General features: G+C 38.9%; 1 protein-coding gene across 1 annotated transcript in view; it reads left to right on the top strand.

The window, feature by feature from the left end:
* Window positions 1–11,780: 11,780 nt before the first annotated feature.
* Window positions 11,781–22,535, top strand: part of KIF20B (kinesin family member 20B) — a 29,761-nt gene continuing 19,006 nt past the window's right edge. The window contains exons 1-14 of the mRNA XM_054277137.1: window positions 11,781–11,936; window positions 12,399–12,485; window positions 12,610–12,726; window positions 12,919–13,057; window positions 13,413–13,597; window positions 15,282–15,330; window positions 15,986–16,180; window positions 17,659–17,770; window positions 18,208–18,279; window positions 18,694–18,840; window positions 19,283–19,445; window positions 20,388–20,642; window positions 21,406–21,545; window positions 22,141–22,291. Coding sequence (XP_054133112.1) covers window positions 11,781–11,936; window positions 12,399–12,485; window positions 12,610–12,726; window positions 12,919–13,057; window positions 13,413–13,597; window positions 15,282–15,330; window positions 15,986–16,180; window positions 17,659–17,770; window positions 18,208–18,279; window positions 18,694–18,840; window positions 19,283–19,445; window positions 20,388–20,642; window positions 21,406–21,545; window positions 22,141–22,291 — 1,968 coding nt within the window. The remainder of the gene's footprint in view (window positions 11,937–12,398; window positions 12,486–12,609; window positions 12,727–12,918; window positions 13,058–13,412; window positions 13,598–15,281; window positions 15,331–15,985; window positions 16,181–17,658; window positions 17,771–18,207; window positions 18,280–18,693; window positions 18,841–19,282; window positions 19,446–20,387; window positions 20,643–21,405; window positions 21,546–22,140; window positions 22,292–22,535) is intronic.

Raw genomic sequence — 22,535 nt, 5'->3', positions numbered from 1 at the left:
CATTTATCCTTCATTTTGACATGGATGTCAGATAAAGAAGCTCATTTGGTGCCAGTGATCTCACACGTGGAATGAGAAAACAAAAGCCTTGTGTATCTCCTGTAAGACAGGAGACAAAGATACTTTTTCTTCAGTTTACTAAACCTTTGTATATCCACTGAAAAGAGAACTGATACAGCAAAGACATCTGTCTCTCATCCTTGTTTCCTGACTGCTCTGAAAGTAGTAAGCACCAACTAATTTGCTTTTTCTTCATTTATAAAATTTAATTAATATATCAGAGGGCACATGTATCATATCTTCATTCCATTTCCTCTTAGAAGGAAAGGGGGAACCAAATCAAAAACCAAAACCAATCAAACAAAAATCAACCAAACAAAAACCCAAAACACACACACAAAAAAAACCCCAGATTGAGAACAAGCAGACCAAGCAGATCAGGAAGGAAGGTACACATACCACAACAGATAAAGGTATAAGAAAAATACTGATGCAGTGGTTATGAGGCATCAGTGGTCATGGACTGCACATAACATAATGCCCACAAATATGGCATTAGTCTTCATTCACAGGCACAGCTGCACCCTGGTACAAGCTGAAATCAATATGTGTGACCTAAAATCCTAAACAAAAAATAAAGTTGTCGGATTTATAACCTCCTAATCATCATCAATTTTCAGACCTTAGATACTTCCAGAACATTTACAGACATACATAGACAAAGTAATTTTTAGAACAGATTCATTCCCATATTTTAAAGCAAATGCAAAAAGCACCAGTGATGGACTCATCATGATTACTTTTCATAGGAACAGCAAAGACAAACAATTAATGAAAACACTAAGAAAAAAGCACTTATCTTTCCCTTATCTGCAGAGAGAAATCAGGTTGGAACCCTAATTTCAGTGAACTAGAAAGTCTGTGATTAAAACAAAAATCCCCAAAGTCACCACCCCTAATCACCAACCAAGTTTAGATTTGATTATAAGCAGATTGACTTCAGTCACAGCATAGACTGACACAAGGAAAAAAGGAAGAAGACAAAACATAGTTCTGAATTTAAATAATTTTCACCTACATAGTGCTCTGTGCACACAGATCTTCAAACCCTTTACAAACTGTGCATAACTGCTCTTCTCACCTTCCATCTAAAGAAATAAAAAAAAGCCATAGTGCTAAAATAAAAAGTAGCAAGAGAGCTGAGAAAGAACTTGCAGAAAGGTCTCACTTCCAAAATGAAAGCTATATTTGGATTAGTTTGACCCAAACTAGAAATTTCAATGTCCATGCCCCTCAACTGAAAAATTTAGTAGCAGAATTCCAGAGTCATTCTCAGATTTTTAACTCATTTGCCTTGGCAGGGTCAGTGCTGAAATGGAAATCTGAAAGACTTCTATTTGAAAAACATCAGAATATCTTAATTTTCTTTAAAAACAAAAACACAGCTTCAGTTCCCCAGAAGCTGAATTCTCAGGAAAATGGGCTATTAATCTAGCAGTGCATTAGGCAGGCTGATTAGCAGTCAAACTTACATTTCATCAGGCAGAGAACACGCTGTCTTCCATTTGGCATGGCAGTGCCCTGGAAATACACCCCCTTCATGCTGCTTATTGGAAACAGGATCCATTTAAGTTTAAATACCAAACAAACAAATCCCCTTGCTTGCAGTTTCAACAAATTAATTCATCAGTATTAGCTTCCTTTGTTGAAGTTCCTTGAGCATATTAGAAACACACGTTTTCACTTCACTGACATTTCTTGTTCTGCTTGAAAATTCAATGAAAAGCTGCCTATTTATCTTTGCATGTACATCCACCCAAGTTATGTCATCTGGCCATTCACCAGTGTGATCAAAGTTCCAGGCACACAGGTAATTGACCCCAAAGCACGGTGTTTGAAGTCCATTTGACATGATTTGTGTTATTCTCTGCGTCAATAATTATTTCATCTGTTGTCCGCTACACTTACAACCAAACAAGAGAAAGAGAACACAAACTACTATTCAGTGCAGCTTGCTTAAGACATTCTCCTGTCTCACTACAGGAATAATTTCAGGTATTCTAAAAAATAGCCTACTTTCTTGAGAATAAGGCTGTATAGGTATCTGCAATAATTATGATTAATTTCTAATGTTACTATAAACTTAAATTCTCAATTCAAAAATCATTGTTGAGAACCATGAACTTTTAACTAGAATATATATGCCTGACTTTCCTTTTCATTGCTTCAGCTGAAAATCATTCAGAACTAGTAAAACAAATTTGTTTTCTATTTTTGTTGCAGGATGAACTCCCACCATGGAGATAACACGTGACTTCTTTAGATTGTATGTACACCCAAATGAAACTGGGTTCCCAGGAAACAGTAACACTGAACTTCAATGGGAGTTAATAACACAGAGGAAGAACAGAAACAAAGGGAACGACAAGCAACAGACTTGACTATTCAGAGGCCAGAAATCCTAAATTTATAGTCTGGGTTCCCTTCCCATCAGAGGCAGGCCAGTGGCATTAGTTGTGGTTTCATCAGATCAGACCTGCACTGTGCTAGTAATTTACAGACTGCAGCCAAGGAGGAGCAGGGAGGGCATGGAAAGAAAAAGAAACAAAACAGAGAGAGGATTACAGCTAACAGCCTGGTACTATATTCATCCTAAGCAAATATGAATCTTCCCATCATCTCCAGATCAATAATATTCATCAAACAATTTATTAAGAATCTGAAGTGAATAGTTTAATCAGAGAAATGCCCCTGTGATGAGGCTTTACCCATTCCTGGATGGAAAGAAATACATACCAGATTAGATTTTCCTTGTCCAAATATACTCCTGAGATTCCTGGTGTCCATGGCTGCTTCAGACACCCAGAAGCTAGCTACACATCCTACCTCAAAAGGAAAAAAACATGTCAGATTGAAGAAATCTGCATGCATAATACGCCCTCAACCAGCACTGTGGCATAGCTTGCAGGATATAGCTACATTTTATATACCCAAAATCACACCTCATGTTTAGTTGTAACAGCAATAGCCATAAAACTATAGCATCTATTCCTGAGTCACTTGTCTTGGATAATTAGTTTGCCAAGAGCATGAGTCACCAAGTTAGAAATTAGTTAGAGTATGACTCATTTCTAATTTCATACTAATATTACCCTTAAAAATAAAAAGGACTCCTCTCTTCCCCCCAAATCTTTAAATGTTTGGGTTCTTTTTATAATGCCAAAATGTGCTTTACATAGAATATCTGGATCAAATGTTGAAATAATTATCTCATTTTTATAATGCCTTTCACCCAGAAGGATCTCACAGTAATTTTTAAATGCATGTGTGTTCTTCAGTGGTCCACACAGACAATGTACTGGGGCAGTGAGACAGTACTTGGCAACACTGTACAAAGCACTTGACTGAAACTGAAGTCAGATCATATAATTTGTTTAAACAAGACAGGAAAATTCAGATGCACAAAACTGAATTAGCAACAATGGGATTTCACCATTCACCTCTCCATTTTTGCAAGACAGGGTTTATTCTGACTATTGATGGTCAGATCAGCCAATACTTAGTAGCCCTCAACCTTTCAGTTTCTTCAGATTTCAGTTTCACCTTATTGAATAAAGTTTCAGTAAGGAAGCCTGATACATTTCAAAACTCTGCTTATCATTGGCTGCAGCATATTGTGACAACATCAAGCAGGGCAGCATCAAATTGAGAACAAGATGTTAAACTACCTTTGGGAATACTCTCTAACTCTGCAAGTCTGGATATGCTCAAAGGCTGCAATCCAGGCAGGCACCTACATATTCGAGTCCTTGCTGAAGAATTGCCAAACATGCAACTTTACAAACAGTTTAGCCTTGCCAAGACTGCCTAAACAAGAGAAGCAGCCCTGCCCTCCTGTCCCACCAGCATTTCTGCCTGCTCCTCTGCTGCCCCACCATCTGTTTGGCCACACAGATGTACTGGCTGATTTGGCTAAAAATAATGGCATAAGAATGTGCCAAAAAACAAGTTAACTGCTCATTAATCCACCCTTTGAGAAGAACTGAGACTTCTTGAGTTTTCATAGCCTTTCATCTGCTGGTCCACTTTGAGTGAAGACTGTGTTTCTCTGCAAGGAGCACTGTAGTCCAGTTGCATGGTACAAACGCAGGCTGTTCTATTCAGGATTGTGGTTTTGTTCTGTGCAGGGCAGATGTCTGGCATGTATTATTCTCTGCCTTCTGTTTGTTTTTCCTCCAGGATGGCCAATGGCCAGCTGGTAATTCAGTCAAATGTAAGTCCTGGTCATTTGCTATTGTCAAAGAATCATTATTTTCCAGTCCTTTCAAGGTATGTCACTGGTTAAGAAATTGGTTTTTCTCAATGTTCATTCCTTGCCCTTTTATCATGCTGTAGGATAACCATGTTCCCCAAAATGAGACATTAATTTTGATATCTAAGCTAAGAGGCTAGTGAAGAAAGCAAGGCTCCTCCAAAGGGTAATTTGGGTTACAATTACATAGCTTAGCTGTACCATGTAGGTCAAGAATTTAATCTAGGCCTGAGTCCATTCTGAGTGTCTCTCAGCACAGCCTGCACAGGAAGCCCAAGTTAAAAAAGGTCAGCGGTGTGACTTTCCCACTCCAATCACATCTTCACGTGAGTTAGAGCAGAAGCCCTGAGTGCCCAAAGCCAGGGTGACATTCCAAGGAAAGGTACATAATGTCAGGGAATGGCACTAATTCCTGAGATCAAGACAGATGGTTGACATTTGGCAAGAAGAAAAGAAACTGTCTTGGGTGTCAGAGCCAGCAAGATGAGTAATACTACACTATAACATAGCCTGCTCCTTGGATTTAGCCCATGTTATTTGAGCAGTACACTTCTTGCTCTTGATCCACTTCTTTTAGAGGAACCTTATATTTCTGAGACACAGAATTGTCCAGTCCTCTGGCTTCTACAGAACTTACAGATGTTTGTATGCATTCCTTTCCTGGAATTCTTTCAGCTTCTTCACCCAAAAGCTATATATCTGATATATATTTAGTGGTATCTTGGCCAGTTTTCCTATTTCAGAATTGCATTACTCTACATAAGTACTGAATTCATGTTCCAATTTATTTATCTTGTTAAGCTATAGTAAGACGACAGAGTAAGAACATTTAACAGAATGTCTTTGGGAAAGTTTTCTGGGGCTGTTCTGAAGGTTCTGGGACCATTAGACAGCTATTTAGAGCCTGCATCTTACATAGCACTACAAAAAAAACCCCTTAGCAATATTCTTCAAAAAGTAATACTAGGGATTAAAACTTGAGGAATGCCATGAAGAATTTCCATAAGCAGCTTGGAATTGAAGTAAAATTTCTGAAACCTCAACTGAAATAAAACTCAAACATATGTTTCATTTTAGGGAAAGCCAACCCTGAGATTTTACCTTAAATTATAGTTACTCTTGTTGGTATTTATACAGCTCAGCAGATGATTGAAAAAGAATCAATAACACATGGGGAGAAATAAAGTTTTATTAATAAGATTTGGAATGCACCTCCAGCCCTTAACCTGGAGCTAGCATGCTGTCTGCAAATAAAATAGTTAACATCATGTATACAAAAAAGTGGCAACATACCTGGGCTCAGACTTGGACCTGGAAGGTAAAAATACATTATGCAAATCTTTGCAGAACTGAGGCATAGCTTTAGAAGAAGAAATAATAATAATAATAATAATAATAATAGCAGGAGGCATTTAGGCATTTCAAGAAACCAAAGACGAGTTGGATGCACATTTCAAATACCCTTCATGAAATATAAGCAACATGCATAAAAATAAATTTCCTGAAGTAGTCAGTGTTTCTGGACTGTATCTTCTGTATCAACAATACAACTCAATTTTTATGACAAAAGGTTATAAGAAATTGAAATCCACAGGAAAACTAAGATGCAAGATCCAGACTATGGGAAAACAGTACCAAAGCACATCCTGATTTACTCTAAGTGCAATATTCAATTTATTATTCCACCTGTAGAGCCATTTCTAAGACTATGTCCTGAGGTATCAGTATAATGCTGACTAAGAGAAAAGAATATTAACCAACTATTCAATACCAGCCATCAGTCTTCTTGCTCACAGATTCTCTGGCAAGATTTCCAATGATGTGATTACCAGTAACTCAAAAATGCCTTTTAACAGGATTCAGCATGATCGCAACCCAGCTAGCTGGGCTGGTGCTCATTTATTGGGGCACAACAAATGCCCCACAGACTGCATTTAGCTATGGAAAAGCAATCTATGCACACTTGCTCCTAAAAATCACACAGCACACAATTTAAGAGTAGTCATCTTTTCTCATAAAAATACACAGCATTTCACAGAATAAAATTTTTGACTGTATATTTTATTAATTATATTCTTATTTATCATTCTATTACATGTTATTATATTAAAAATAGTTTTATTATTTATTATATTAAAAATAGTTTTATTATTGAATGCACATATCTTAAACCCCTAAAAACTAACTACACTATTTCACCATATGACTATTAGTCAGAAAAAACAGCTGATACATTTACAGGACAAATACCTGTGTCACAATGTGAAAACAGTTCTTACCATTTATGACAGGTAGAAGGTTCTGATTTCAAAATACAAGATCTGACCTTCAAAACAATGATTATTTGAATTAAAGCATTACACAGAATTACTGAAAGTTTTTGGCTTAATTACAATTTAAAGGCTGGTTACAGCTGAAATGATCTCTTTGGTTCATCAGAGAATTATGCAATAATTCAAAGAGGGATGGAAGGAATTCCAGAGGGTGGGGGGAGAAACAGGAAGACACAGAAACAGCTTTTTTTATTTCAACTGCACTCTTTCCAAAGACAAAGTCTTGAATTATGCAAAGTGAAAGAACTACATCTCAGAAAATATATTTCAAATCTCCTCCTATCTAAGACAACCCAGCTCTTGCTGAAGGAGCAATACTCTGTTTACCATGCACAGATTTTCATGTGAAGCTTTGAAGATTTAAAAATGGTATGTTGAGCACATGTGGCACATTTTCATTACATAAAACACCAGCATGGGACCAGGTGGCCTCTCTGCATCTGTGAGAAGCACAAGCATAGCAGTGTCCAGAGGACAAGCATTTAGGACTAAGCAGCAGGTTAAGGTGCCTCCAGCTGCCCATCAGTGACCTTTCCTTCTTTCCTTTCCAGGCCCTTGACTGGCTCTCTCATGTTTGAATACACCCCTGAAGGCCCATTTTTGCAGTGAGCCTATGATTCATTTTCCAGATAGTATTTTATATTCCTAGAGCACCTCCAAGGAATAGCCTCATGACCATCTGTGAGTTCTTTGCAGAAGATTTCCTCCTACCCCCCCTGACACCCCACAAGTACTCAGCTGTAACACTGGCTATAAAACAGCAGCAGCATTTGCAGACTGAGGACAGAAAGCTCCTGCCTCCCCCAGAGAGGGGGGCCTGATGCCTCAGCCAACTGCTCCTCTTAGTCCAGCACAGAGATCTCTGTCCCAGTGCCACCTGTCCCTGGGGCAAAGCCTTCCATGAGACTGAAGAAGTAGCTCATTGCTTAAAACAGATAATAAAAGGAAACATACCTACATTGCTAAAGAAAAAAATGTGAATCAACAGCCTGCAATGTTATGAGTCCGTAAAATCAGCTGTGTGTGCATTAGAAGCCTGAAGGCAACTGATGAGAGTGGGGCAATGAGGGTGCAGGATCAAATGAAAGTGTGCAATGCATGCACCAGACTGTGCCAGGAACAGGATAAATGACATGCACTGCTCTGAAAGACAGCAATTCAAAAGGGCTGGCAGGCTCCCAGGAGGATTGCACAGTGCACCACTCTCCTCCAAGGTATCTCAGTGACAAGGAACAGCAGTGCTCTTGCAGTCATCTCCAAATGACCCCTGCAGAAGGACCTGGCCTGCACCCAGGATGGGAGGCAGCACTGTCAGGGCAGGGGAAGCACAGCAGAACCAAGGGTGATGAGAGAAAACTCAAGAACTTGGCAATTCCCTGGGGAAGGTGAGGTGAGCACAAAGAAACTGAAGCCACCTCTGGTTTGGCTGCCACTCAGATGTGCTGAAGGATGCTGGGGAGTGTTGCTGTGTCTCTAATTACTTCTGACAGCAATGCAAAAGCAAGCTGAGATGTGCTGTCTCATAGGGCAACATCTCACTGTCATGAGTAGACTATCCACAACTTCTGAATCCTGTCTCAAATACAAGGAACATAAGTTTCTAACATGTCCTTTACCAAAATCTTTTCCTCTTGTGAGTGCCAAACATGCTACACAACTTGTAAAGAATTTGAAAAGAAACATAATCAAATTTCAGGGGTGAATGAGTTACTGAATGCTGTTTTAGCAGCAGATATTTTTGTTGCAACTGGTGTTCTTGCACAAACCAGTTAAGGAGAATATTTTGGTAGAAAGCCATAAAGCTTATTTACATAGATGGAGTTTCACCATCTCCCACTCCAAAGCAGGCTGGATTGGTTATGCTGACCTAATGTTTTCTTCACCATGGCTTGCGTGAGGCTGGGAACACATGTCAGGTTGTGGTTTAGTCTGCCGTTTCAGTATCCTGATGGGCGTCCTTTGAGATTCCAGTTTAACTTATGCAGTGCATGCAGTATCATAAAAACAGTTTCAGAAATCAAAAATTCAAACAAAATCAAAATATTGCCTGTACAAGGAGCCTTGTGATGCCCCAACTTAGCAAAAACAATGTTCTGCAGGTCATAGACCCAATGTTTTTAGGAAATATTCCCAGACCTTTGGTTTTCCTTTCCAACAAGCAGAATACAGCAACTTTCATATTTTCTCCCAGAAGCTAATTTTTTACCTTATTTTCAGAGGCATTCTTAGTCCTCTCCTGGTATGAAAAAGGTGTTTTGTCATTAGGTAAGTTCAGTAGTTTGTATTCTATTTAAGACAGAAACCAACATTATTTTTAAAACCTTACTTGGAATTTTACAGTATGATTTCAAGAGCTTTTCAGTTTTGCTAGCAAACACTTTCAAATTCAACATTGCATCATTTTCTGCTGTTAAAGCAAACCAACTGTTACAATGTGGCCTACAACCGAACTGAAATCCTTTAGTATATCTTTTACTGATATGATGCAGACTCTATTTAAAGAAAGGTAGGATTTAATGTTAAAGACAACCTCATAAAAGCAGCTGATACAAAATCTGTGTAGAATTATTCCTTTACAGAATTGCTTGCTTCTGCTGGCTGTCTTTTCTTCAAATGAAAAACAAACATTTAATTTTGGCAGATACTGACTACTTTCAAGTTACTTGTCCTTTTATTTCAATTCAAAACTGGCAGACATTTCTTATTAAAGTTCAAAGAATTTCTTTCTGATTCTAAAGAGAAACTCATGTTGATTTTTGTTACCAAATTCTGTACATTTCCATACCCTGACATTGCAGAAACCGATGATCTCATTTGCATTACAACATTGTTTCGAAAATAAAGCCAAAGAATTCCTCTCATTGCTGATCAAGAAATGAAATGCCCATCACGCAAACCTGGCACCCAACAACAATTTCTGCCTGGGGAAGTTTTTTAAACAAAGGTACCACACTAAGCGTCTTCCACAGCTGTCATTTGCCAGGACTGGGACCCAGGGCACGGCTCCATCACATCCTGACCTTACACTGGGAGTTTCCCAATCCGGCTGATCCCTGCTCTGGTACAAGGCATCGAGCAGGTCACTGGCCTCGTCCCTCTCACCACCTGCAAACAATGATTATCCTGTTTACAAACAAACAGCAGAAGGGCTGGAATCACCCGGAGCCCCGGCAAGCTCCAACTTACACTCGTCCTTCTGCCGCGCCTGACACAGGCCAGGGCGCCGCAGGCAGGTGAGGCAGGCCCGGCGGGGCCAGGGCGCCTTCCCGCGGCAGCCGAGGGCCCGCTGGCGCTGGGGGCCGGGCGCTGGCGGCCCCGTGTGGCCGCAGCCTCGGCACAGCGGCCCCGGGCGCTCCGACCCAGCGGGGCGCAGCCGCCGCCCGAGGGCAAACGGGGATAGGCAGCCCCCCTCCGGGACTACACTTCCCGTCGAGCCCTGCGCCGCGGCAGCGCCGTACGCCCAGGAGGCCGCGCGGCGCCGTGCGCTGCCATTGGTCGGATTCGAAAAGAAGCCGCGGCCGGAGCGGAGTGCGAGCCCAGCGGCGGCCGGGGCCAGGCAGGTGAGCGGGGCCGGGGCCGTGGGGCCCTCACTGGCAGAGGGGTCGCGGTGCTTGTGATTTGGGGGTCGTGGGGACCGTGAAGCGGTGTGGGTGGTCTCTGTGGCGGAGGACCCACTGCCATCCCGGTTATGCGGGAGGGACTGTGGCGTGTGGGCAGTTTTCAGTAGGGCCTGGGTAACTCCCGCTGTGCTGCTGCAAAAACCGCCCTGGCTGTGTCCCGTTAGAGCAGGCAAATAGCGCAGAGCCTGCAAGTGAAAGGTTGAAACGGTTGATACCTAAAGAGAAGAAAGTTGGGGTTTTCTTTTTTTTTTTTTTAGGTGTTAGGGCTGTTGCTTTAGCTTTTATGCAAGCTGCCGGCCTCACTGTGTGGTTTGGAGCTCGTTCTGCCTTTTGTCTTGCTGCCTGGCAGCACCACGGGCTGTATGTGAGCTGTGGCTTTGCTGTGTGGGCCCTGGGGATCCCCTTCTTTGAGGGGGTCTTTTACAGCTCTAAAATTCTATTGCCACGGTTAGCAGGCTTGCAATAACACATCCCGGGACACGAGTACCTTCTGGTGCCTGCAGCTGGGCAGTACAGTTGTTCGCATGTAAATGCCTGCAGTATTTACAGGACTGTGTGACTCAACGTGGAATTCTGTGCCTTGGGCTGGGCACCCTGTAAGGGCTTGAACCTCGCTGTTCTGGCCGCTGGGCTCTGTGAACACTTAGAGTTCTGGCCTTGTGTACACAGCTTAATGTTTGTCTTGGACTTCTTAAGGGAAAAGATTCAGAATGAGAGCACAGTCTTGACAAATCACACTTTAAGCTTAGATTTAAAGCAATTAAAATGCCAGTCATCTACTAAATATGTTTCCTGGAAAGGACTGATAAGAGTTGTGCAGTGTGCCTTTGTGTAGCTGATGAATGAGACTTCCAGATGGTGACAGCACAGGTGTGTTTCTTTCCAGCTTATTCTCAGGTCAGTCTCAGGTAGCTTATTCTCAGGTCAGTCTTTGTTCAAGCCATGATGATATTTCAGGCCAAGTTTTTGCTGGTTTTGATACAGATGCTAGGCCAAAAATAAATTAGGTTAGAAGAAACGTTAGATTAGAAAGTAAACATTGGTGCTTAGTTTATGTATAGTTTTATCTCATTTGCAGCCTGGTGGCATTTGTCTAACTGCTTAAAGTTGTGTCTGGCTTTTACATAGGAAAACTGAGCCCTTAAGTGTTTTGACACTGAAATGCAGATACATCTCAGGTTTTATGCTGGGGGAAATGGGACTGCATTATAGGCAGGAAACCAACACTTTTCCTGAGAAAAAGGGTTTTGAACCAATCCTACTCTGCCCATTCCTTTAATAAGCTGCATGTTCTCCATTAGTATTTAGTAAAAAAAATTGATATGCTTTGCTGTAGCCTGGGCATGGCAATGTGTATTATATTTTATATATATATACACACTATATTATTTATATATTTTATATATATATATATATATATATACATACATATATACACTATATTTATATATATATATACTATATTATATGTTATATTATCAGGGAGCACAACATAGTTTTATTTTATCTTGCAGAATGGACCCAGTTTTGGATAATGGGAAGTTCTACAGACCATCCTATATTGCCAGCATTGAGCCATCACCAAGAGCAGGACCAATAAGTATGGATGATATTAAAACAGATCTCTCCTCAGAATTTTCTTTGGTTTCTTCAGACTCAGACACAAGCCAGGTAAGAAAACTTAACTGTTTGGATATTTATTTTTTAAAACATAAGTTTAATCCTTTCATAGATAGGAATAGTCAGAATTTTACTTATAAGATTAAAAGCTTCTTTGTTATTTTTTAGTTTGAAACAGATGCTTAGGGTTTAGACTAAGTTGTGTGGCAGTGCATTGATGCCCTATTGGGCACATCAGTTTTCTGTGAATGAGGCTGATTGCCAGTTTATAGAATGTTTTTGTTGGTCTGAATGCAGTTTTTACATAAATGTGCTGCAAGATTAACTTACAACAGCAAGCTTCTGCAGGGGCTGAAGCACTTGTCAAAGCTGATATAGTGAAGTAGTTTTGATTCCCATGTTATCAAATAAGTCTGTTAAAAACATCTGGATTTAATAAAACTTGTTTCATGTGCTAATTATCAAGAAAATAACCAAATTTCTAACTGTTGTTTTCTGGTGTTTTCTTTTAAGAGGAGCAGTTTGGATTCTAAGGGACACATACAAGTTTGCCTGCGTATCAGGCCATTTACATCATTGGAAAGAGAAAATGGATCACAGGTGTGACATTTATTTAGTTTAAAAATACTTAAAATTTGTTTTGTGGGGTTTTTTGTTTGTTTTTCCTGTAAGCTGAGTGCTTTATGGTCTCTTCATGCCTGTATTGCTTGTTTCCTTTTAATAGGACTGTGTTTCACTTGAAGACTCAACAAATATTGTACTGAAGCCCCCCCAACATTATTTGAGTCGACTAAGTGAAAAAACTTCAGGACCAACGTTACAGAAGTTCACTTTTTCACAAGTAAATAAGTTGCCTTTAAATGCTTGTAAATTCTTTCTAGTACAGATTGTTTTAACTTACAGTATTGAATACCAAGCAAACTGTATTTTTTAACTTTATAGTCTTCAAGATTATAAACTAACAGAATTTAAAAGATTCTTTAAAAGTCTCTGATAATTGCTCAAAATATAACTATTTCTTGGTAATACTCAGGTGTTTGGACCTGAAACAACCCAAGAAGAATTCTTTGAAGGTACCATGAAGCAACCAGTGCAAGATTTCCTAGATGGATATAATCGTCTAGTTTTTACATATGGTGTAACAAATGCTGGGAAAACTTACACTTTCCAAGGTAAAAGTAGATAATGCAAAAAAATATCAAGTCTTTATCAAATGTCTGTTGGTCATGGGTGTGTTTTTTTTGTTTTGTTTTCCCTTAAGGCTAAGCTTGTGTAAAATACTCCAGTAGTTTTTCTTTTATGTTATACCCATTACTGATATAGAGCATGAACTGTTCCTGAAAGCCAAATACTTTTCAAAACTCTCTAATGATATTTCTGTTACCTTGAGAATAAAAAGTAAACTCCACTGCTTCATGCTGTAAGTTGTCTTCAAACTCTTTGTGTATGCCTTGAGATTTATCTTTCTGTCCTCATTTATCTGTATACCTTGTAATAACTGGATTTTTCTTTTGTATGTTCTTTCAGGGACAGAAGATGATGGTGGTATTCTGCCAAGGACTATGGAAATGTTGTTTAAAAGTATTCAAGGAAAGCTGTACACAGCAATGGATCTCAAACCTTATCGGTGTAGAGATTATATCAAGCTGACTGAAAACCAAGTGAGAGAAGAAACTGCCATTAAAAATTCATTACTTCGTCTAATAAAAGAGGTAGAGGAGCCCTTCTTTCTATATTGATGAGTACATGCATCTTTAGACAGCTCCATGTTCTTCATTTGCAGTGTAAAGAGAATGCTGGCTGTATTTAACCATGGATGTGTCTGTTTTCTGGCAGCCAACCATTCAGACTAACAGTGAAGTGAGCAGAGGAGCTGATGGCCCCTGTTCCTGGGGAGTTTTGTCTTGTGGCTCAGTACTCCTGTACTGTTTTTCCTGTACCTTGGGCACTTGATAATGTATCCTCTGGGATTACTGATCCTTAATAAATAAGGGACTATTTTCATTCAGTTATATCTGTGGGAATGCTAGTAGGTCTGATCCTTTAAAGAACATAGGGTCTTTCAGAATACTTGGAAGAAATTAATAATTTTGTGGTTGTTGCCCATTCAGTTGGACAAATATCCTTAAAGGAAGCATAAATCTGTTTGAAGCAGCAGAGCTATATAAACTGTGGACTTAACAGTTTGAATGAAAGATGGGTTTCTGCTGGGTTTTTTCTTACAGTTCACTGTTGAGCAGTCCAGAAATACACTTCAGTTTTAGAAGCTGACTGCAATTCTAAAGCTGTTAAGTCCAGTTACAGTTATGGGGAATTTTTACTTTGTATAACCATACCTTTTTCTTGATGTCCTCTAATCCTGAAGTGAGTGGAATAATGTAAAATAAAACTCAGCATATATGGGGGTTTAGAACTAGAGAAGTACTTTTTTTTTTTTTTTTTTTTACAAAAAAGAATTAAGCATTTCCCTTGTGTTATGCTAAGTTATAATAGCTAGTGTTGGAAGAAAAAAATAATTTGTGTATCTGTTGCCTTGGTTTTTATCCATTGGGCTCCAGTGTGGAAGGTAGGTGGCAGCAAAATTCTGTAACTTCACTTCAGAAGAACAGGAGTAAGTTACATCTAGCTCTGTCAGCCTTCAGAAGGGACTTGAGAAAAACCTGTTGTGTGTGTTTGAATGCACCTTCTAGTTTCTGAAACTGTTCATAAGAGCGGCACTTAAACCTACAAATTTGCTGGCAAAGTTTGCATCTGCTGCAACAGAGGTTTGTGTGGGCGTTTTATATGTGTAAAACCTAATACCTAAAATTTTTATTTGAAAAAATTTATTATGAAATATACTCTTGACAGAACACTAAAGAAACCTGAACCAAACCCTACCTGTTTTTTATTTCATGTCAATTCTCTTAAGCATACTTATTTCAGTAGGTGAAGTGCCTAAAGAAGTGAAATCCAATTTGCAGTTCTGTGTCTAAAAAAAACCTAGCTAACCAAAACCAAGACTGGGAAAGGAGTGTATGTATGAAACTCCAAAGCTCTAGCTATAATTATTTGGTTTACTTTTTTAATAGCAAAAGAAAATTGTCTTTCTCTTAGTAAAACCTGGGCTTTATTTCAACTCTGTCATTTATTTTGAACATATATCTTGAAGCAGTGAGTTGCTCATTTCAGATTTTAAGTGAATGAGTATTCTACATTTACCTCTTACTTCCAAAGGTTAGCCAAGTAAGCTGCAAACATATGAAACCAATTATTGCACTAGACCTGGTGTGTAACCAGTGCCTTGCATTGGCATACTGCACCCAAGCTGTATTCCCATCTAGTCATAATATAGAGCTGTTAGAAATAACTTTACTGGCCAAGTTAGTGTATTTCCAAGTTTGTTTTCTTTTGCAGGTAGACCACCAGATTAACATTAGGGACAAAGCACCTGTGGATTCTATGGGTATGTTTTATATAAAGTTTTGTAGTTAAATCTGGCATATAAGTCTTCTTAGGGTCAATAACTGACTTGTGGTGTATGCTAATAAAATGACTTCTTGTCAATTTTATATGCCTGTGAATTGGATAGTGAGCAAATAATCTGGGCAGAAAACAAGGATAAAACGGTTAGAAGAGTATCTAAACAGGCATTAAATGAGCTGGAGTTCTAGCAAAGAAAAGTAGTACCACTTATGCTGTGGGTCCTAGTGGTATCCTGACTGGCTTTTAGAGTACCTCTATGTAATTATGTAAACTTAATTCTAGCAATGAAAAAACTACCTAAATACTAGGTTCACTCTAAAAAGTCAAAATGAAGTCTTGTCAGTTTATTTTAAACATGTTGAAGAGATTTGACTAATTCTAACCAAGCTTTATGTGGTTGATAGAAGTTGAAAGTGGAAAAGGAAGCAGCAGAGTAGGTGTCTCTTGAAAATATATAAGTTAAGCATATGAGTTCCAGATATTTAAGAAATGGGGTGGGAACTTAAATGGATTTTTTAAATGAATTTTAGATTTTGAGTGGTTTTTAGAAGGTTTGTTATATCAGTTTTTACTTAGTAATTTTTTATTGAAGCTCACTAGGTTTATATTGGTTTGTAATATTTTGTACTTGGCAGATTTGGAAGATATCTCACAGGACTTGGAACAATCTATCACAACTGCAAGAAACTACATCAAATTTTCTGTCTGGGTTTCATTTTTTGAGATTTACAACGAATGTTTTTATGATCTACTGATTCCTATGTCAAATGACAAGAAAAGAAAAACGCTCCGCCTTGCTCAAGACATCAAGGGATGTTCTTTTGTGAAAGGTGAATAGAATACCTTGCAAATTGCCAAACGTAATTTGAAAAGTTGGTCTAAGTGTCATGATGTTTAGATAAGAAAACTCAATCACAGAATTATTACAATCTACATACTTAGAAGTATCCCTGTTTTCAGTACTGTTTTATCTTTTCTCTTGACTAAAACTGTTAAAAGCCTCTGCACTTCACTGCCCTGATATTTCTTTGAAGTAGGAGAAATATTGGAAACAAATGACAAGTTTTTAGGGGTTTGATTATTTTTCCATTTTCTTAAAAAGAGAGGTCGTTAGTTCTTAACGATATTCGTAATTGGCTCAAACATTTTTTAGGTTTTTGTTTCTGGGATTTTTTTCGGTATTTTCTGGTAGAGAAGCAGACTTTAGACATATGGTCATCATATTGCAGGCAAAGTGCTTCTGTGTTGGATTTCTGAGCTGTTTAGATGGTCTGGGGAAAAGCCCAAAGATGGCCTTGGGCCCCCGGGTTCGAAAGGACGAGAGGAAGCTTCAGATTTGTTCTTGGTCTTGGTGTTTATTAATTGATTATCTAAAAGATTTTCTCTTGGCCTGACAGAGTTCTGCTCAGCAGTCAGCCATGGGCACACACTGAAAGCCCCTGGGGCGGTCACCTATCTTTATACCCGGAGTTACGTATACAATATTTATCATTTTTCTCCAATACCCTCTACCCTTATTAACCAGTGTTCCCCTAGTAAGGTCCAATCCCAGAGTGCCAACATCACCACAGAAGATGGAGGCTTAGAGGAAGAAGAAGAAGGAGAAGGGCACGCCCCAATACCTCCATCTTGCCTCTCTAGACCCCCCTGTACAGGGATCTTAAACCCTGTATCTCACACTCCAATTAACTTGTTCCTTCACCATTCACCCCAGTGAAATCCTCCCGTCCTCATACTGATGTCATCTCCCATGTGGGATCAAAGTCCAGCCACCAGACATTTCTGGCAGCATTCCAGGACTCCCGAGCCCCCCAGTTCTGAGAGACTGAGATCCCACACTTCTGATTTTTTTCAGTTTAGTTGATGGTTCTGAAAGATATCCATATGATTTCCCCTTCCTCCCTTTCCTCCCCTCAACTGTGGTATAAATTGAAGAAGCTGTTCTTTATTGTAGAATTTAGAAGGTAGAATTCTGACTTGCTGAATATGACTATAGGGCTTTCTACTCATATTAGACTCTACTTTTTGACTTGTCTGGACTCAGGCTAAGGTTGCTCACTTAATTTGAATGGAACATATTTAACATGCTAATAGAATGATGAAATGATGTGATGTACTTGCCCTTCCTTTCTATGAGAGGAGACATTTTGATCTGATTTGTCATCACGTAACTTCTGTCTGAAGCAGATGCAGTAAAATGTTTCTATGCCTCAAGTCAATGTAGTGTCCTTGCTGTGCATACATTATCCCCATAATACTTATTTTGGTAATGTTATCTAAAAAATTATCATATTTCTTCTTCCTAAAGACCTGCAGTGGGTTCAGATTTCTGACTCTAAAGAAGCTTTCAGACTTCTAAAACTGGGGTTGAAACACCAGAGTATTGCAAGCACGAAACTAAATAATTCCTCCAGCAGAAGGTAAGAGACATTTTGAATAGCACTGGGCATAGGACTATGGGTGGGAGGAAGGAAGAACTAGAACATGGCTTATGGTTTCTAGGAAAGGAAGAGGCTTTAACAAGGTCTAGATGTCTAGATTCAAGTTTGGTGTCCTTCAGTAGTGTGTGGCACAATGGCTTAAGCCAAAGGGATTCAATTCTTCAGTAGGGTGAACCTGTACGAAAGCTCACACCATTTTATCAAATACTATACAAAAGCACTTACCTACATATCTGAGGAAAAATCAAAATACATGCTGCATAAACATCTCTTTAAAAGTTTGTATCTGATTGTGTATGCTTAGATGTGTTCATAGATCAAACAACATTTTGAACAGATGTTGTGGAGGCTAAAAATACTTTGAAAGTATTGATCTACTTTGTTACTTCTCTGCTGATTTCAATTTCTCCTTTCAGTCACAGCATATTCACAGTTAAACTACTGAAAATTGAAGATTCAGGAATACCAAGGGTGACCCGAGTCAATGAGTAAGTTCAGTCTGTCTCTCGTGATGCAGTTGTCAGCTACTCCAGGTTGGTGTGTTGGTGCTGCACCCAGTGCTCACTGGCAGAGCCTCCTGCATGGAGGGCTCCCCACTTCCACCCTCATGCAGTACTTGGCCCTCTCCTCAAGCCATCAGGTGTCAGTGCTGTTGTCACCTCTGCTCAGCACAAGGTTCTGCCAGACTTCTTTATTCCTGAACTCATGCAAATCCCCAGAAGGAAGAGGATGTAGGGTGAAATAGGAAGCATGTTGGGCAAATATTTAGCAGAAAACAGTGGGAAATTTTTTTAGGGAAGCAAACTTGAGAGGGGTGAGGAAAAGTGATCATTTTTAAAAGTGAATAATTAGTGCATCTTTAAGGTAAATACAGTGATTGTTTTTTCCTTGTCTCTTTTCAGATTGTCATTGTGTGATCTTGCTGGTTCTGAAAGATATACCAAGACCCGCAATGAGGGTGACAGATTGAAGGAGAGTGGAAATATAAATACCTCTCTCCTGGCTCTGGGCAAGTGTATTAATGCTCTCAAGAACTGTCAACAGTCGAAGTAAGTCCTTTCATGAATTGCCAACTGGTTGTGGTTTTTAGGTGTTGCATGCATTGTTTAAAAGCTATTGTTTAAAATATACAATAGTAACACTTAAATTTTTGGTAGAAAAAATGTATAGATTTCTGACATCTATACTGGAGTCTTGTTGATATACAAAAGTTATCTTTAAACTTGTCTTGTTTTGCTTTTTAATTAAATAACTTAAATTGTAACATCCTTTAAACATGCTATCATAGAGGTTAGTGATTTTACTTACTTGTTCTGAGCTTGGCTTATCAAACAAACTTTGGAATAAATATAAATTTAAAACTTATATTTAAAACACCTTTGTTACTAGTGCCATAGTAAGAGTGAAACTTTGAAGTCTTCAGGCTGGATAGTTCTTACACTGACTGGAATTTACACAGTTTCTGATCATCTGTTCTTTTGTCTTTGAAAGGTTGCAGCAGCACATACCCTTTCGGGAAAGTAAGTTAACTCATTTCCTTCAAGGATTTTTCAGTGGAAAGGGGAAGGTGTACATGATAGTAAACATCAGCAAATGTGCATCAGCCTATGAGGAAACACTCAATGTGCTGAAGTTCTCTGCCATTGCGCAAAAAGTAAGTGTGTTGTAGTCTATCTTGATGAGCAGTAACTTTGATTTGCTTTAAAGAGCAGGTTTTCTCACTTTAGGAATATGAATTTAGTTACTAGTGTTGTCTGGTACTGCAGTCATACACTGGGTTGAGCTTTATCTCCTGTAGATTTTAAAAAGACTTTATTGGGATTTTTTATTCCTTTGGAGCATGGGGGTGGAAGCATCTATTGAACATTTGTAACTCCCATGAAACATGGGAGCCTAATAAGAAACTTGTTGTATTTGGAAGAATTTTCCTGAGATCTGGGTAAATTTCTCCTGCAGATACAACATGCTATTACTTCTAGGTGTCCTATGTACTATTGCTATCTTAACTTGGAATATTGCTCATCTGAAGTACTGATAAAATAGATTGAGCACCAAAGAATGTGAAAGGTCATCTTTATGTTCATAGAGGCTTCAGTGGGAAGGTGAAATCAGAGTCAGTAAGGAGCAAGTGCAGTGATGTAACTTTGGCAAAGTTGGAGGATATAAGTGTGGAGGATCAGTGCTGTAGCTTTAATGAAAGCCATGGAAAGGTTTTGTTAACACTTAAGTCCATGTCTTTGGAATTTGGGCAGGTTAAGTACAATACCAGAAGGAGCAGACTGTAGTGGTTATAGAGCTGTGAAAGAAATAGATTTTTGTGGGATGGTGTTCATGTAATGCAACTGGAAACTCAAAGTACAGGAAATGGACAGTCTGTTGCTGCCTCTTGTAGGTTATCCAGTGAGTGAGACTTGGTGTTTCTGGGACGCAGAGAAGGGTTAGACTACAATGTGACAACTTTGTGCTCTAACTGGAAACTGGTCTAAGAGTGACTCTGAACAGAGGATAGAAAAACTAGGGGAGTGCAGCAGGTCTTCACAGTACCAATGAAGCTTTAAAAAATACCAATAACTTTGTTCTTGATTTTTCTGGGTAGGTTTTAGTCATGGACACATCTATTCTCCCCCAAGATCAGTCATTTGGCCAGAAATTGGCAGGAGAATCATCACTGCTTAATGTCACTAGAATGCCAATCCCAAGGAAAAGAGCTACAATCCTATGGGACAGAACCTTGGAAGATGTGTTTGAAGATGATGATGATGAGATGGAGGAACAGCCCAGTGTGTCAAGAGAAGAAGCAGTGCAGGAAAATGAAGGAAATCAGATTGTTATTGCCAAAGAAAAATACACAGTATGTGCCGGGGCTGCTTTAAGAATAATTATAGCATGGAGCCTTGAAGCAATGTATCCTTCTGATTTCCTCCATCTCACCCCTTTTTTTTTTTTTTCTTCCCCCCTCATTACCTAATTCTACCTAAATCCAGTGTTTCGAACTACAGATGGGAATACTTGGTGCTTATTGTGGGGAAAATATGAAATTTGTTGAAGTGCAAACTGAGCAGTAAAAGTTGCAGATTTGACTTTCTCTTCTTTTGGTATCCTGTGGGCAATACACAGAAGATATTACCTGTTTTTGAGCAACACAAGATTGTTCCTTTGTTACTTTATACACAAGAAAACTCTGGACACTCTTCTTCAAGAAACAGCAATTTTAGTTATTTCTGGGCAAGACAAGGAGCAGGGGAACAGAGGACTAGAGACCATTTTGAGACCTTTTTGGGTTCATTAATACCCAAAAAGGGGCATCTGGAAAAATGAAGGCCAAGTTCTGTGGATCTTAAGTCTATCTTTAGAGATAACTTGAAGAATTTTTGTTATAAACTTGGTGTTCTTTGGAAATACCCCCTCTGTGCTAACCTAAATTGCTGTGTTAGTACCAAACAGGTAGCGCAATCTATTCACAAATCCTTCTGTTTATGAGTAAGCTAATAAAAGAACCAGAAAAACTATTCCCAGCTGCAGAGTAAAGTGTTGTGGTGTTTGAGGAATGGGGAAAATCTCACTTGTGATAAAGGGTTTCTTTATGAAAAGCATAATGCTACTTGTAATTCTAGATGCTGGTGAATCTGGTAGAAGAGCTGAGGAACAGACTTATTACTGAAAAGAAAGATAAGGTACTGCTGGAAATAAAAATCCGTGAAGAAGTGGCACAAGAATTTTCGGATTATTTTGCTCAACGGGAATTAAATTTCAAGTAAGCTGGCTTTAAGGGGTTTTCAAGTTACTTGTTAACAAAGTGAAAGTAAACTTATTTCATAAATCTCTTTGTTGTAAGAGACCACAATCTTCTGCTAGATCTGATTTTCTACTGCATCGGTCAATGTGTTGGTTTCTGTTTGGATTATGAGCTCAGGAAAAATGCTCTTTAGAAAAGGCTTTGATTTTTCTGTGGGATGGGTAGGAATGTGTTTGTGTATAATTTTTAAATAGTGTTTTTTTTCCTGTAGAACTCTTTCTAAGGAAAGAGCTGCTTTGACAAGTTTTAGTAAGAGGGGCACTTACAAATTCTTTGGTTCCTTTTTGTTTTAGTGGTACTCCAAACATTGCTGTCTCATGCAGCTTAGAAAAATGCTTTTTCTTAAGTGCTGTCCCTAATCTGTGTATTTGTATCCCTCTTAGTCTTCTGGTGTATGTGAAAAATACTTCTGGTTTAGGGCAGCATTGTTTTGTGTATTGTTTTGTTGTGCCAAAATAAAGAATGCATCTTTGTTAGTAGGCAACTGTGCTAATAACTTTTTAGCCTCTCTCATTGCCAGCTTTTATCTGACTTGTTTTTTTGTCTACTCTAGTAAGTGCCTTGCTAATGAACGAGAGCAGCTTGAAGAAAATGCTGAAAAACGCCTGGAAATCTTCAAAGAACTTGTAAATAGTTGTAGTAAAAATGCAGATGAAAAATGTGAATTACAAGATCGGCCTTGCAGGGAGCAAGCTGGACCTCTGGTATTTTTATCTGTCTGCCCCAAATGTCCCTTCTACTAACTACCTGTTATGGTCATGGTATTTCTCAAGAAATACCAGGGATGGTTTCAAGATATTGCACACAATATGACTATGTCCTCAGCAAGATATGTTTATCTTACTTAATAGATGAGAGTGCTGAGCCTTGGAATTCAGGAATTTTAGGGGTTTTCTGCATTTCTCCAGCACAAAAGTGACAATTATTCTGTACAAAGAAATTGGGAGA

The sequence above is a fragment of the Melozone crissalis genome, unplaced genomic scaffold, assembly GCF_028551555.1.
Source record: "Melozone crissalis strain CALT ecotype California unplaced genomic scaffold, PUWL_Pcris_2 ptg000019l_1, whole genome shotgun sequence".
Taxonomy (NCBI): Eukaryota; Metazoa; Chordata; class Aves; order Passeriformes; family Passerellidae; genus Melozone; species Melozone crissalis.
This window is presented reverse-complemented; position numbering and strand designations above follow the sequence as displayed.